This window comes from Larimichthys crocea, chromosome VII (assembly GCF_000972845.2).
Source record: "Larimichthys crocea isolate SSNF chromosome VII, L_crocea_2.0, whole genome shotgun sequence".
NCBI lineage: Eukaryota > Metazoa > Chordata > Actinopteri > Sciaenidae > Larimichthys > Larimichthys crocea.
Window position 1 is genome coordinate 10,587,279 of NC_040017.1, and position 15,607 is coordinate 10,602,885.

The 15,607-nt window shown below is 39.7% G+C and overlaps 1 protein-coding gene across 1 annotated transcript in view; it reads left to right on the top strand.

Annotated features, from left to right (window-relative positions):
- The window catches only part of veph1 (ventricular zone expressed PH domain-containing 1), a 75,997-nt gene that overhangs the window by 35,125 nt on the left and 25,265 nt on the right, over positions 1-15,607 (top strand). The window contains exons 7-11 of the mRNA XM_027280429.1: positions 5,053-5,273; positions 7,675-7,905; positions 9,516-9,892; positions 13,560-13,699; positions 14,439-14,573. Coding sequence (XP_027136230.1) covers positions 5,053-5,273; positions 7,675-7,905; positions 9,516-9,892; positions 13,560-13,699; positions 14,439-14,573 — 1,104 coding nt within the window. The remainder of the gene's footprint in view (positions 1-5,052; positions 5,274-7,674; positions 7,906-9,515; positions 9,893-13,559; positions 13,700-14,438; positions 14,574-15,607) is intronic.

The following is a 15,607-nucleotide window of genomic DNA, read 5'->3' on the forward strand; positions in this document are numbered from 1 at the left end:
CAGGTTAATTAAGTTAACGACTGGAGCCAACTGCAAGGTGGCATCACTGCTGACTGATGGGCTGGAAGAAGAGGGAGTGATATAGGTGTCACAAACATACACAAGCAAATTAGAGTGCTAAACACTAAAAGTAAACTAAGATGGTGAACAAATGTAAAACTTTATACCTGATAAACATTAGCGTGTTAGTGTCATTATTGTAAAGGATACTATCACGTTATGTAATGTTTGCTTATGCAGATTATAGCCTCACAGAGCTGCTGTAGTAGCTATAGACTCTTAATCTGTAGTTTCTTACATCTGGTTTAAAATGACACTCCTAATTCTTTTGTTTTTTTTAATTATCTTTCCTTCCCATTTGAAAGTGGTTCAGATCTTTAGATCAGAAGTTGGCCAAGCTTCAAAAAATCTAATAAATGATTGCAAATCTACAAGGACACAAGACTTGATGTCAAGGTTATACAAAGGATGATATAAGACATACACCAGATCTATATACCAATGACATACTCATCGGGTAAGCATGTTTAACATTATCTCCATATGTGACCTTGGCACTCTGTACACTCCATGATGCGGTCACAAAGGAAGTGGTTTGAATCTTCCAAGGTATTTTTTGTGTTGGGTGGATATCCTCCACCCAGGATGACAACACCTTTGCCTGGAGTGAAACTAACATTTAAATCCAACCATCTATTTTCCATGACCGCTTATCTCCTGGATCCCACCGGGATCGGCTCTGTGATGTCACGGCCACGACACTGTTTTGGTCCGTTCTCCTCATATTCCACCAGGAGTCTCAGAAGCAGAGCATTTTGCCTGCCAGGAAGCTGAAGTACCTGGAGTGAACCCATGCACGGCAAGAACATGCAATCATTGAATTAGGAATCTTCTTGCTGTGAGGCAACCACTAACACGGTATTCTTAAATAATTTGCCCAGTTTTTCAGAAACCGACGCTCTTCTTCACTGTAGGCGCCGTTCGTCTACTGTCTAAACCTAATCTAATGCTAACTGTTTGTTAACAGTTGTGTCTTTTAGAACAACAAACAGAAAATTTGATTATACTGACAAGAATTTGTGGCTTTGGTGTACAGAAAGAAGCAAGAAGAGAACAGTTTGTAGTTTTGTTTCTGGGCTCAGATTGTGGAAATACTGAATTTAAGTGTTCTCTTCCCAGACAAGGATAACAGACAGTAAACACTTGTGAAATCATCTAAATACCTTGATGCAAATTGCTGTGGATAACAAGAAAATAACATTTGGATTACCCTCCATAAGATTTGTGCTGTGAAGCCTCTGGGGGAGGCTGAAATATGGATATACAGTGCATGAGATAATTGTATCAACTTGTGTTGTGCAGAAGTAGGTAATACATGACTGTCAATGCAAAACTCTGTAATGATGGTCGGGATGAAGTCAGCCATTACAGTCACACATTGCAATGTGTGTGTGCAGAGTGATGAAGGTGACAGCAGGACAGGGTGAGAGCTCCCACTCGCTCTTTTCCTCTGGGTCCATTTAAGGCAGTTTAACGTCAATTTAGGGAAATTAACAAAAGGGGGAAATATGGCATGGCTGTCTTTAGATTATGCGTGCCCCTCCACGCACACATGCACACAGAGATCATGGAGCTGGAAACCATAATAAAAGTGTTCTATTACTCAAGGGCAACCTTTCCTCCAAAAGCTCCCTTACTCCACAATCTTTTCATGGAAGAACCTGCCAACCCAGCTTCAGCACAGACACAAATACACGCTCACACACACAATCAAACACACACAGAGACCTCAGTGTCCTGTCTTTCTTCACATTGGAACCATTTGGAAAATAACCCATGTTTTTCTGGGAAGTGCCTCCACAGAGGCCTCCTGGTGATGGCAGTGGAGAGTACCTCCTGTGGGTTTGTGTTTGTGCCCTACACACACATACGCACGCACGCACGCACACACAAACACTTTCTCACTGGGATGCATTTGTACTCGATCGTAACAGGATTGCACAATATTCTCTTTGGCTTCTTTTACCTCCTGGAGGGAGTTAGTCTATATTGTGTTTCTGGACTTATTGCTTGTTAGATCTGTATATATTCATCAAAGTACACTGAGAGAAAGAACCCCCTGTACACTGTAATGCCGTCCAAGCCAACTGTCTCTCGGTAAATCCAAGTTTTTGTAAGACTAAACTTGTTTATATTTATATTTTAAGGCTGAAATATGTTGATTGAATTTGATGGCCATTTAAAGTCTGCATTTGTCCTATTTTTATCATCAATCATACAGTCCAACACAACATCAGCACATGGTAGACAGTCCCAAAATATAGAACTGAGTCAACACTCAAACAATTTAACTATTGTCCTCAACAAAAATCTAAACTACTGTTGGACTGCATTATAGAGGTTATAGTTTCCAATCATTTTATTAGGCACACTGAAGATTATATAGCATAATACAGTTTCAATTAATAAACGGATACTCACTTTGTTAGAAAACATAGCAGTGGTTCCCAACCCAGGAGTCATGGACCCAGAGAAGTAAAATAAGATTGAGCTAGATGATCATATTCCAGGATTTTATGAAATACTAGGTAGTTTTACCCCCATAAGGCTCATAAAACGGGTTCAGAATAACAATTTAAAGGTAAAAATAAGTCTGTGCTCATACCTCATAAAAATCTAAAACTTTCATAAAGCGGTCGCAAGTTAGCTCTGCTTTAAAAGGACCATGAGCCAAAAAGGTTGGGAATGACTGGCATAGAGACTGAACATGACCTAGTCCCTCATGCATAAATTAAAAACTGTAAAGACATGTTCCTAATACTGATAATACCAGTGCAGACATCAACTGCACAACCCAGTAACAAATGTGCAGTAGGACATACGGTATGCAGAAGTAACAGACATACTTGGATGAACTTTTGGTGGAGCTTTGCTCTTCTTTTAGTTATTAACAAAAACCATTAAATTAACTGCAAACATCAAGTTTTGCTCAGGGAAGCATGACGTGTTTGTGCTGAGGGAATATTACTTTAGATGCACTTTGTTGAAAGTCCTCACAGTAACCCCCGTTGAGATTACAAAGATAAAACCATCTCTCCTTTCATATACTTATTTAATCATGGTTATGAATAATTAATGCATTCTAGGAAGCACAAAATTATGCACACAGCGGTATCTCTGAGGGACTTGTTAGTGAGAGAAGTTAGCGTTTGTGTGCCAGACTACATCTCCAAAGGAAGCAGATAGATCAGCGTGCTGATGGACAATCAGGGTAAACTAAGTGACCAAACAGGTTAGCAAGCAGAGAAAGGATCTGGCTTGATGTTGTGTTTTCTTTTCTTTTTTCGTAAGCTCTGAATCATTCAATGTTTTATTTAACAGATACCTGTTGCACACATGCTACTGCCAGAAGAGATTGGCTCCCACTGTTGTTGGAATATTGTTACTGGATTGATGAAAATTAATGGGCCAAGTTGTTTCTTTCACAGAGGATGTATTTATGCATGTGTTTTGTACACATGAGGCAGAATGAACTGATTGCCGTCTCCAGATCTGTATCTGTCCTGTTACTTTACAAGAATATCTGTAACACCGCCATATTTTCTTTGGATAACATCAACAGTTCTAATTAAATACAACAGTTTTTGTTTTTCCAAAAACTTCCTGTTATTGTCCTCTTTTTAAAGAGGCATGAGTTAAACCAGTGATGTGTAGAACATCAAATCAAGGCCAAGTGCATTTTCCACACAATTAAACACGACCTGTCATGTTTGGTGGATAAAGGGGGCTTCATTTGATCTGGCAAGTCTCACTTTTAAACTGTAAATGATGCAAGTTCTGCTTATGCTGTAATGTTTGGAAGTGCTGTAACAAGTCCTTAAAAAGTAAAATCATCTTAACAATAAAAATCCATGGTGCAGAAGTAACGTGCATCCTAGTAAAGATTCCGTACCTGCAGCCTGCACTCCAGACACGCTCCTGTTTCTGGAGCTCACAAACTAAAATACCTACTTTGGCATGTTGTAACAGTATAAAGTCAAGTTCTACCTTTTCTGGTAGTTTTGGCATCCACATATAAATTTAGCATTCTACAGTGAGTGCTTGTGAAACATGCCCAAACCGTCCAGTAACTGCATTCTTCTCTCCTCGTTACAAGGTGTGCTTGAGCGTTGTATGGCTCAATGGATCAATCAGTTTGTCTCTCAGGTCAGAGTTCTTTCAGTCAAAGTAGTGTGAGGGTTTTACAAGCGTAGAGAGAGTTTTTAAAAAATACAGGTTTTTTTTTGTCTGCAGACAAAAACAGGCCTTGTTGGCTTTGGTTCTGCTTTAAAACACAGCAAGAGAGCTGTTACTAAATGTCACCCTAGTTCATTTATTATCACAATGATTTCTGTGTTGACTGGTTTACACCACTTTAAAATGTGTGTTTCTGCTTAAATAATGGGTTAGGATCCAAGGTGGGTAAGGATACAACCCTTGCAGTTTTAAATGAAAGTGTATGTTGTATTTGCAGGACTATACTGACAATATTGTACATTACAGGAAACACATAGAAGAGAGAGGTATGGCTGTTCCTTTGAGAATACAACAAATATGCATAACAGAGGCTTTAAGTATCGTTCTATGTCAAAGGTGATGGCATGGTGTATACAGTCTGGATACAGTTTCCACAAAAAGCAGGCTGTGAATGATGAAATGTGTATATGTGTATATTGTTACAAAGGCCGATGGGGAAAGTAAATCCATTTGGGAATGAACGTTGTTTATATTTTTCCAAGTTTGCTGAGAGCCAACTGCATGTGTTCTTATTTATTCTTGTTTGTCGTGTTTTGGAAACAAAAGTTACACAAAACCCCCCAAACTGCTTGGAAGTGAAAATTTGTTCACCAAAACACATGTAGTAAAAAATCACTTAGAAACAACCTATAATATAAGAATAATCATTAAACTGGGTGTGCAATAAAGTCTTTTATTCTTTAGTTTTATGACAGGATGGATCAACACTAAGATTTTATTTGAACATCTTGTCTCTCTGTTATCTGCTTTGTCCAGACTCATGCTCACAGCTCGTTGGTCTACCTGGTGTCCCTTCTGGGCAGCATGGAGCACAGCTTTCATCACACACTGCTGCTGGAGATCAGAGGTCTGACTGATCGTTATCCATCTTTACTGGGAGGTTGCGGGAAAGACATCTACAGAATGAGCAACTCGTTCACTGCAATAGCCAGACTGCTTGGGAGAAGACTGGAGGAGAGCACGGCCGTGCACTGCAGGTTAGAGAGGCACGTTTATTAGGACTGACAGGCTGTGTTTTAATCATATGGGTTTTTTTTTTCTCTTTTGTTAATCTTTCCAAAATACCCTTAAATGCACCCACATGCTCTCATTGCCAGACTAAAGTCAAGTTTTTCTTTCAAACAAAAAAGTTCCAACACATAACTCCCTATCAAATCACAACTTCTAAAAACAATGTAATATGCTAATTTGTGAAATTTAGAGGTGTGAAGGCCATTTTATCTTTGGAAAAAGACAGATGAGCTGTCACCTGGCTGCAGCTTCATATGTAACATACATGTGTGAGAGTGGTATTCATGTTCCCCTCTAACTCTTGCTCAGGGTGTACCCCACCTCTCACCCAAAGTCATATAGGATAGGCTCCAACCCCACTGTGACCCTGATGAGGATAAGAGGTTGCAGATGATGGATGGATGGATGAATGGATGAATCTAACTCCTGTCAAGAAAGCAAAAATGCATTCAGTATTTCCTAACCTGTTAAACTATTATGTTAAATGGGTTCAAGCAGTGGTGTAGTGGTGCCTGGAAAAGTAGTCTTAATTTATGCCGCAATTTTTTCTTTAAAGAGGTCCACCAGCAAAGGATAAACACCCTGTGTTATAAACAGTGACATGTAAGATTAGTCTTACATAAGATAGATCACCTGAGAAAAGGATTCCTTATTCCTTCCTCTATCTACTCATCTAAATAAACCCAATGCGGACTGGTGAAAAATAAGTAGGTATCACTGTATATCACTGTATGTACACTATATCACTGGGTTTAAGGATGAACAAATAATATGACACACTTAAAGTGCTTCGTCAAAGCAGTACGATATTTAAATGGATATTCCGTGTTTTGTATAAGCATTGCACAGAACTACAACACTGCAACAAGTAGTTTAAAACCAAAAGAGATCTATTACCAATGTTGACAAGTGTTTTTACTCATTTCTATTTGTGCTTGTATAAGCTGTAATACTGCTTCAAGTGATACAATTGATAGTTTGCTCAAAATCATTTAACCGCACTGAAAAACTATTTTCTGTTTTCATATTGTTTTGTTTCGCCTGTGGTCTCGTCACCATATTTATTCTGATTACGGTAGTCTGATTTTTGTTGTGTGGTTGTTTCCTTGTGTTGTAAGGCTGTTGTCACTCAAATCTGATCAATCCACACATTGTTCTGTTGAGGCAACTTTGATTGTTGCATTTTCTATTCGTTACTACTTAAAGGAGCAGTGCGCAGGATTTAGTGGCATCTAGTGGTGTAGTTGTGAACTGCAACCCTCTTGCTTCATCCTTTCTTTCTTATTGTGAAGGGGAAATGCGAAAAACCAGAGCCAGTGTTTAGTCTGTTCCGTCTGGGCTACTGTAGAAACATGGTAGTTCAACATAGCAGGCTCTGTGAAAGAAGACTTGTCTGTAGACTTGTCTGTATACAGAATACAGAATTTGAAAGACTGAAGAGCAATGAGATCAGTATTAACAAAACAACATTTTCATTATTGATCCCTGATCCACATGAACATAAAGTATAGTGGCTGATTTATCTGTGTGTCACAGAAAGTAGTCAAGAAACTAGAAATCCAAGAGAACACACATATTGAGCCAACACATTCAACTAATTTGTGGCACTAAAAATGTAGGGTTGTAACAACATACTGTTATTTCAAAGACATTCAAATGTTTTTTCTTTGTGATTCGTTATATCCAACTGTGTCCTCCAATGACTTCCATATAACTGCTTTATGTTTGCATGGATGTGTATAAGTTGACTGGGATTCATCTGGCTGAGTGTGGGAATGACATGCAGAGTTCTCTCTGAAATAAAAACATTGTGTGCAGGTTGGAGGCTTCCAAAGACTTTGCTTGGGGTCTTCTAGAAAAAAAAAAAAGATAGAGGGAATGAAAGATTGAGAGAGGCGGGGTGGTTTATTAGTGAAAGTACAGGGGGTGAGGACACAAGAAAAACAACAACGGGGCAGCTGGAAGTCCTCTTTTAGCAAACAAGTGGACTGTTTAATGAATTTATGAAGGCCACTTGTGCAAAAACTAATATGGATAGAAAGAAAGAGAGAGGAATGGGGTGGATAATTCATTTGAGTTAGAGTGAAAAATAGAGGAGACAGGCACTATAGTGAGGGACAAAGAAAAACAAAGCCAGAGAGAGGGGTGAGAAGGTGAGATGTAGCCAGCCAAAGAGGGAAAGAGGAGGACACGTGGGGTGAGAGCCGGTCATCGCGAAAAGACGAGAATTACGGGAAATCTAGCCAGAAGGGGAGGGAGAGGTTACTGCAATCCATCCAAATGTGTCTCTCCAGCCTCAACTCACGTGCCCATCACCTCCAATACAACCTTTTGTCCTGTATATGTATGTGTGTGTGTGTGTTACAGGGGGGACGAGGCGTGCTTGCCGTCTCCCTGTGCATCTTGTCCAGGAGGTGGAGGAGGGGGAGGTGGAGGATCAGAGCAGCGCCTGCAGGTGAAGATCCAGGCATTTGAGGAGAAAATGGGGGAGGAGGGGGGAGAGGAGGAGGAGGCGGAGGAGGACTCTCCCGCCCCCCAGCGTCGCTACAGCCTCAGCCAAGCCGTCAGGGAGGAAAGACGAGAGATGAGATTCAACAGGTCTGTTAATGTTTTCCTCTACGTGGCTCTGCTCAGTAAGAATCTGTTTTTATGAAGAGTCGACTGTTATCGCTGTGACTGTGTAGCCTGCTGGATTTTATTGATTTCCAGTCAAATTAACAAGAGATCCTTTGAGTAGAGAAGAGCCAACTCTGTGTCTGTTTATTGAAGAAACCTCCTTTCCATCCAGAAGAGATATCCAGAGATATGCGGTTTATTCAATAAATGCTCAAATGCTGAGAATACACATCTTGGAAGCTCATTTCATGTATTTTTATATTACATCGTAATTTAGTGAGTTAGAAAAGAGCTTGCATGAGACAGTGTGGGAATCGTTGCCCTTTTTATAGCTTTATATTCATAGTTCCATTTTTTGGAAACTAAAAATCCTTAGCAGGGGATGACTGGCTCCAGTCCATGACTTATAGACACTTCCTTGGCGATGTTCTGAAGGCCTGTACTGCAGCTGCAGATCTTGACTTCTTATTTGTTTTGGCCCCCTCACAAATGCTTTCTGGAAGATCAAATAGGTTCAGGCCGCGATCTGCAATTCGACATTCAACTTAAGGCTTTGCTTGGTCAGCTGTGTAGTGGTAAGAAAGGTGTCAGGGTTTGGACTTCTCTCTCTCGCCAGCTTTCTTTTTTTAATCTGACACATCTATTTCTGAAACGTTTAATGTGACCAACTGAGTGCAACACTAAGAATAACTTCCAGGAAAGACTGTCTGAAAATGTACAGTTATTCCCATATTTAAACAATAGCTACTAGTGTGGACGTATCTAACACTATAAATGCACTACAAAGATATGATTGAGCATATCCTAGCCCATAATTGTTTTGTGGACAAGTGCCTAACCCCAACATTCATCTCCTTGTGATGCTTGAAGTCACTCCGTCCACCACACAGTCACGTCACTTTTCTAATACTTTTTTACCGTATTGTCCATTTTCAGCTGAAACCATTGATTCCTTCTGTTGTAGAACTGCATAACTAGATTTGGATTAAGTCTTTCAAACTAAAACAAATTTATGTTGTACAAAATGAAGAGCCATACAATAAGCTGGATATTAAACAAAGAGCCTCTTTGGATCAGGGTGGTGATTCATCTTGTCAGTCCTGACTGTACTTTATTAGGGATGTTATTTATTACTTTCCTGTACACCACTGAGAAAATGGATAAAGTCACTAGTTTTAGGTTTGTTAGTATGGTAGACTTTACAAGGTACCTTGGAAAGGAATTATTGAAACAAATTCAACTGGAACTGATGTGCAGAATAACTAGGCTTACAACAAAAAAGATATTTAAGCAACGACAAACCCTGATACTCATCTTTGGCAAAATCATACTTATGCCCACAATACTCTTTCCGTGAACTGAAACTTATTTTAAGACATTTTTATGTTTTCATCTTGGTTGTTACAAAATCTCTGTCAACAATTTCCCCTTCAAACTTTTTGCTTCAGTGGTTTTCCCCACAGAGACCTGGAATCAAACCAAACCCTGGACAATTTGCTGCACAGTGTAAAAACCCAGGGAGCAGACAGAATTTTAATTGTTAAGATCTATAATTCTGGAGTGACTGTTTTTTATTTCGTGGTCTCTCGTAGGTCAAAGAGCCTGGCCCTACATGCTGTGCGCTCGCGCTCCATCAACTCAGACACTGGGGAGGACGGGGAGGGATTGGAGCCGAGCCCAGACAACGTCTTCTCCAACACGGCTGTGAATTCGCACTCAGAAAATCAAGAAGCACTGGCTTCTGAGAGGAAGATGACAGGTGATGGCTCTGTGCCCATCACTGCTGCCCTGGACAGAGGGGTCAAGGAAGCTGAGAGAAGTCAAAGCAGAGAGAAAGAGGGGGAGAACGAGGAGCACGAGGAAGCTGACAGACTCTTCATTCATTTAAGAGACAATATGGAGACGATCAGAGAGTTCTGTAAAGACATGGCGCAGCAGATTCCCACACCAGAGCAGTGTGTGATAGAAGGTAACGTGAACATTACAGGTTGACAAACAGGTTTGTCAGTGCATGTTGTGTTTTAGATCAGTGCTAGAAATAATTTGAAGACAGTGTTGTTGATAATAAAAGGGTACACACAGAGAGGCAGAGGGAGAGTTTGTGTAACCTGCTGAACCTGAATGGGATTATAGTCAGATGTGGTGGCTCAGGCTGATTAATGATGTGGTATGAATACGCCTCCTATTTCCTCTCTCTCCTTCCCACCTTCACTCCTTATCTCACATACACACACATACATGCAGATGCAGGTTTCCACAGCAGTCATTAGTGGGTTGATTGGTGCCTCTTAAATCCCACTTACACAGGGATTTATTTCTATCGGGGGAATAACCTGACTATTCCTTACAGTCCTGAAAATATTTGTTTGTCCTCTGATGATTTATATCCAGTCTCGACAGACACCTTATACTTTGCAATGCCTCTGACTTTTTGTTTGCTGAGCTGTTTCCACTTTCCATATTTATTACTACAATTTAACAGTGGCTAAAATTATGTCCAGAACAACACAGGTGTAGTTTTATTTGTTTATTTATTGACATTCTTTTTTTTTAATTGATGCCAAAAACCAGAGGGGAATGGATATTTTTACTTTCCCATCTTTGTCCCCCACTGACATAATTTATGGGTTTACATTATATGCAAGCCAGCGATCCATTCATCCATTTTCTTGCACTTATCCAGGGTTGGGTCAAGGAATGTCTAGCGGGGCATTTCAGAGTTTCTGCTGTGAATTTTCAGCCTCAGTATTAGTGATCAGCAGGACTGACACAAAACAATGTCCATGGTAAAGACAGAGCATGACTCACTGATGTCTTTTTAATAGTTTCTGCACACCAATGGAGGTCTATAGCTCAGAGGAATCATATCATATAATATCATATCATATCATAAAAAAACAGTTTAGAATGATTTATTGTTGGTTTTGGTCTTCAACTAAGCTGCAGACTCCAGTGAATTATTAATCTGAAGTAAAAGAATGGGCTTGAGCCAAACTCTGTGGGGTAAACATCCCATAGCTAATCTGTGAATAGAAAAATTAATCAAGGTATAGAGGCAGAGATGCTTTGAGGTGGGCAGGGTCATTATATTCAGTTACATCTCTGCAACACAGTCAGGTTAAAGTAGAAACAGATGAATGCTGCGCATATATATGAAGCAGTTGTAGCAGTGTGTGCTGACTTGAAACAGGAGGTCAAGCAGTTCATGAAATGAGAAACCGCTTACGTCTCCAAACTAATCTAATCCATTTTCTAAAACTTTGTAATCCATTTTCACATTTACCCTCTCATTCTTTTCATATTCAGTGATCTGATGTTTTATTTTCATTCATGTTATGATTTCTGCTTATTTTCCATTTTTCAATTCGATTTGCTTCACTTGTATAACTTCATTGCCATCATCATCATATTGAATCTGCCTTATTTTTTACTAGGTCAGGCTTCCCACAATGCTTTTTACTTAATGTGGTATACCTCATACAGCTAAATTCAGCTGTCACAAACATAAAATATGCTGAAATGCATGTCTTACAAGACAGATACATTTACACAGGAATGTGTAAATGTATCTGTGTACGTAATAGTGTACGTGCAGACATGCCCAAATTTAGCACATGACTTTACACTTCTCCTATACTCCTATATTAGTTTGGCTGAGCTATCTGCAGCAATGATCCCCACACATGGGGAAACGGCTTTATTCTTTAGAACATATTAAGAACAGACAAAGCGTGTGTGAGCTTTGTCTGTTCAAACACAACATGTGAGAGGTGATGATATTTTGATTGACAGGAGGGCGTGTTATTGCTTGCCTTTGGCCTTAATGTCATTTTAACTAAGAGGCAGCCAGGAGTCACACTCGCACACACATACTCATACACACATATACGCACACTTAAAACAGGAAACAAGACAAAAAAATAACAAACTCCTCCTTTGACCTCTGGTTAATGGATTGAATCTGAAAACGAATGTAAATATACAATTGTTAAACACACGCACACGCACACACACACATTCATTCTTTATTCCATAATTTGGCGCTTTGCCGTCACTCTCTTAAGTCTCTTAATGAGAATCAACTCCCATGACACTAAGGATATGATGTCACAGGCGGTCTCAGCTGGATTATGTCATAATGCTGCTGGCTGACCTCTACACATCTGTATCTCAAGGGATGGGGATTACACAAAAAGAGTGCACGTGCATACCCAATCCAAACATCTACACACACACTAATAGAAATTATACAGCATCGCATACAAACAAGCTCTCTTAGAAACAGGCATGTGCTAATGAGTGAAACGGCGTAAACAGAGACGTATTGTAGTATGTAGTTTCAAACATTTCTCTATCATAGTTTTTACACTCACATGAAATCAAGGTATCATTTGTTTTGTGCCTTTTTAAGGCATTTGAGTTCATCCCAAAGATATGACCAGTGAATGCGATAAAATACTGTATGTTACAGCTCTCTCTCCATATAGTGACCACAGGAGGAGGGTACATTTATTTTTGTATTGTACAGTATATGTTATGGAACCAGAAGTCCCTGACATGTAAGACTGTGCAAAATAACAAAGTGAAATTGAGTTCAGCTGCTTTGAATTACTTAAGTCACCTGAAGCATACATAGTTTCACTTTGTCATCAACACTTGTAGCAGATATCCAGCATGGCTTTTTACTATTTCTTTAAGTAGAAGATGAGTGCTGCATTAAGGGAATCGTTTGATTACTTTAACCATTTTAGAATATGCCCTTATTTGTTTTCTTGGTAGAAAGTTACATGAGAATATCGATACTATTCTCATATCATGCATGGTAAATATAGGGTACAGCCAGCAGCCAGTTAGCTAAGCAAAGAGATTGGAAACAGCTCGCCAGGCTCTGTCCAAAAGTAACTATCTACCAGTACCTCTAAACCTCAGCATTTTTTTTCATCCATACAAAAACCAATCGTGTGAAAACAACAATTTTCTGTTTCATTTGTGCCTCACCATTTCTTGCCTGGAAGCTGTTGGCTGGCAGATAATCCATTGTAAATGAAGCTGTCATTTATATACAGCCTGCTGTCAAAGACCTCATAAACAAACATGTTGCATTAGTTACACTTTAGGAGTGAATAAATAATGTCATCTAAGTGTTACTTTAATAAAGAAATCATAAACCTGTTTTATCAGAGCCAGCTGTGCTGCGTTAAATTAATTTTACATGCTGAACATACGGCTAAAAGGTCATCATTTAACTGTATGGAATAATTAAAAAGAAATATATTCAATACTAAAACGTAGCACTCCAATATTTCATTTTGATCATCATTCTGATCTACCAGATGATTTCCACGTGAATCACAGTGAACTGTTGGTTCTTCATCCGTTCCTTGGGAAGTGTTAGTTGGTGGGAGGTGGTGTTGGGAAAAGACACGAGATGAAGTGCTATGAATCACTCGCTGTAAATATGTTCCCAAGGTTACACAAGTCCATATGTGTAAGAGACAGAGGAAAAACACAGGCACAAATGCAAGCGCACAGAAAAGGAAACGACTCTTGTTTCTCTATTTAAGATGGGTAACTGTTGAACATCTGCCAGATATTAATGACTTTGCCATTTTTATACATTTGTGTGCCTGTGACAGATTCAAATCGAGGATGTGTGGCCAAGCTGTCGTTCTCCTGTCCTCTTAAGGGCCACTACTGTCTTTACGCCAAGTCCTGTTTCAACCTGACCAGCCGACAACCTCACCTTTGGATACACATCATGCTGCTACATCTGCAGGTGCACATAAAATTATTCATTGTATTTGATTTACACATCCAGTATGTCAGACTGTTAAGATGCAGAATATATAGAGAGATAAAGGGATAGACATCAGATAAAGCACCATACACATGACAGTTATTGATGTGTTTTGTTGAGTGGTGCCGTAGGGTTTCCAGATCAGGGATCTTTATCGTGACCAGATGGGAGCAGTGTGAAAAATGGATTAAGGGGGTGCCTGGGGTCATGTGCTCAGCTGTGTGCTCTACATGTAATGGTTTTCCTGTTGAGGTCTGAGGGGTTAGGGGTGAGGAGACTGATCATTTGAGAGGCATTATGTGTGATGGGTGTGAGAGATTGTGCAATCCAAAAAATAGTTTAATGACACAAAGCGTAAAGGGTGGCAGGCAGGCAAAGCTGAAAAAAGCCCAGAAAAACTAAGGTCCTAAAGCACACAGACCAAACACAGTGCTAAACGCTTGGCATTTAGTAAGACAATGAACTGATACTAAAACCAAGCTGCTCACCAACTAAATAAACAAGACAGAACAGCAAAACTGGCAAGAAAATAAAGTTAGAGACATGAGGAGAGGGGAGAAGTACAAAATAAAACAGGAAATATGAAACAAGAAATCCAAAACCATGACAAAAAATCCAAACCTCCTGTTGCTCATACTGTCTTTATCTGAACCATATCGTTATTTTGTATAACTTCTTTTGCTTCCCTGCTGTTTTCTTGTCTTTCTCTTTTAACCAGGGTAAATCCAGTGTCCCTCTGTGCTCCAGGGACAAGTGTGTCCAGAGACTTGCTTCTCTTTGGGAGAAAACACAACTAAAAGGAGCTCACAGTTTCCCCATGGCCATGACACAGCACACAACCCCACACAGGAAGGTACTGGATCACAGTGTGTGTGTTGGTATGTCTGTGTGTGCATGTTGCTTCCTCCTAAAAGCTATCTGTCTCCGGCAGAGGGGATGAAGTCATCGGTAGTGGGTTACGACACTCCATGATAGGAAAGCGTCAAAGTTCATTGTTCACTCTGTTTAAATATGGAATGCATTAAATAGACGTTATTGTATACAAAGCCTCTGCTCACTCCAACTCCTCATCTTTATCACGTCTGTGTGTGTGAATATGTTCGCGTATGTCAGTGTGTGTTTTTGTAAGTGTGTGGATATGGGTGGTGTTCGTTATGCTGCTCCTTCATAAAGTGAAAAGTTAAGTGCTCGCTAGGAAACAATTAGACCCACAAGGAAAATACAGCTGTCGTTTGTCTTTCTCTAAACGTGTGTTGTGGCTGCTGTAAGATAAACAGCTCTGGTTACCATATGGAACCTGAACATACCCATTTACTCATACACACACACACACACACAAATTATGTACTAGGCAGGAAGACTCATGCTGTGTGACGCTCAGGTTCAAACGTGGTCGTAAACTTCAGCTTTTACTGTCTTAACTGGATCCGTCAGCAGTTAAATCTCTGATTTACCTGCTCAGTCACCAGTAAAATATGATTCCTGTTGTTCTCAACTGGACCACTTGTACTTTAAAGGAATAGTTTGACATTTTAAAATCTATTGATTTGCTTGCGGTTTTGTGCGGGGTCCTTCACTGCTTTTTTTTAGTGATTTTTTAGTTACTGGAGGAGGTATATTTTTTGCAGGTGAATTTTAGTGTTTCTTTTTGATTTTCAGGATATTTCTGCTAATAAAGGGGAATATATCTCAATAATGTGCAACATCTCTCTGCCAGCAAATCCAAGCAGACACATACAAACTAGTTTTAGGCATAAAGTGTGTACAAACTATGGAGTACGTAACGTCAGTCCTTGTGTGCTGTCCTTCAGCACACATAGCTCTGTTATTCATGTAATAAAATGTATTCGGCACATTCAATTATCATTATACAACTGCAGACGTGTA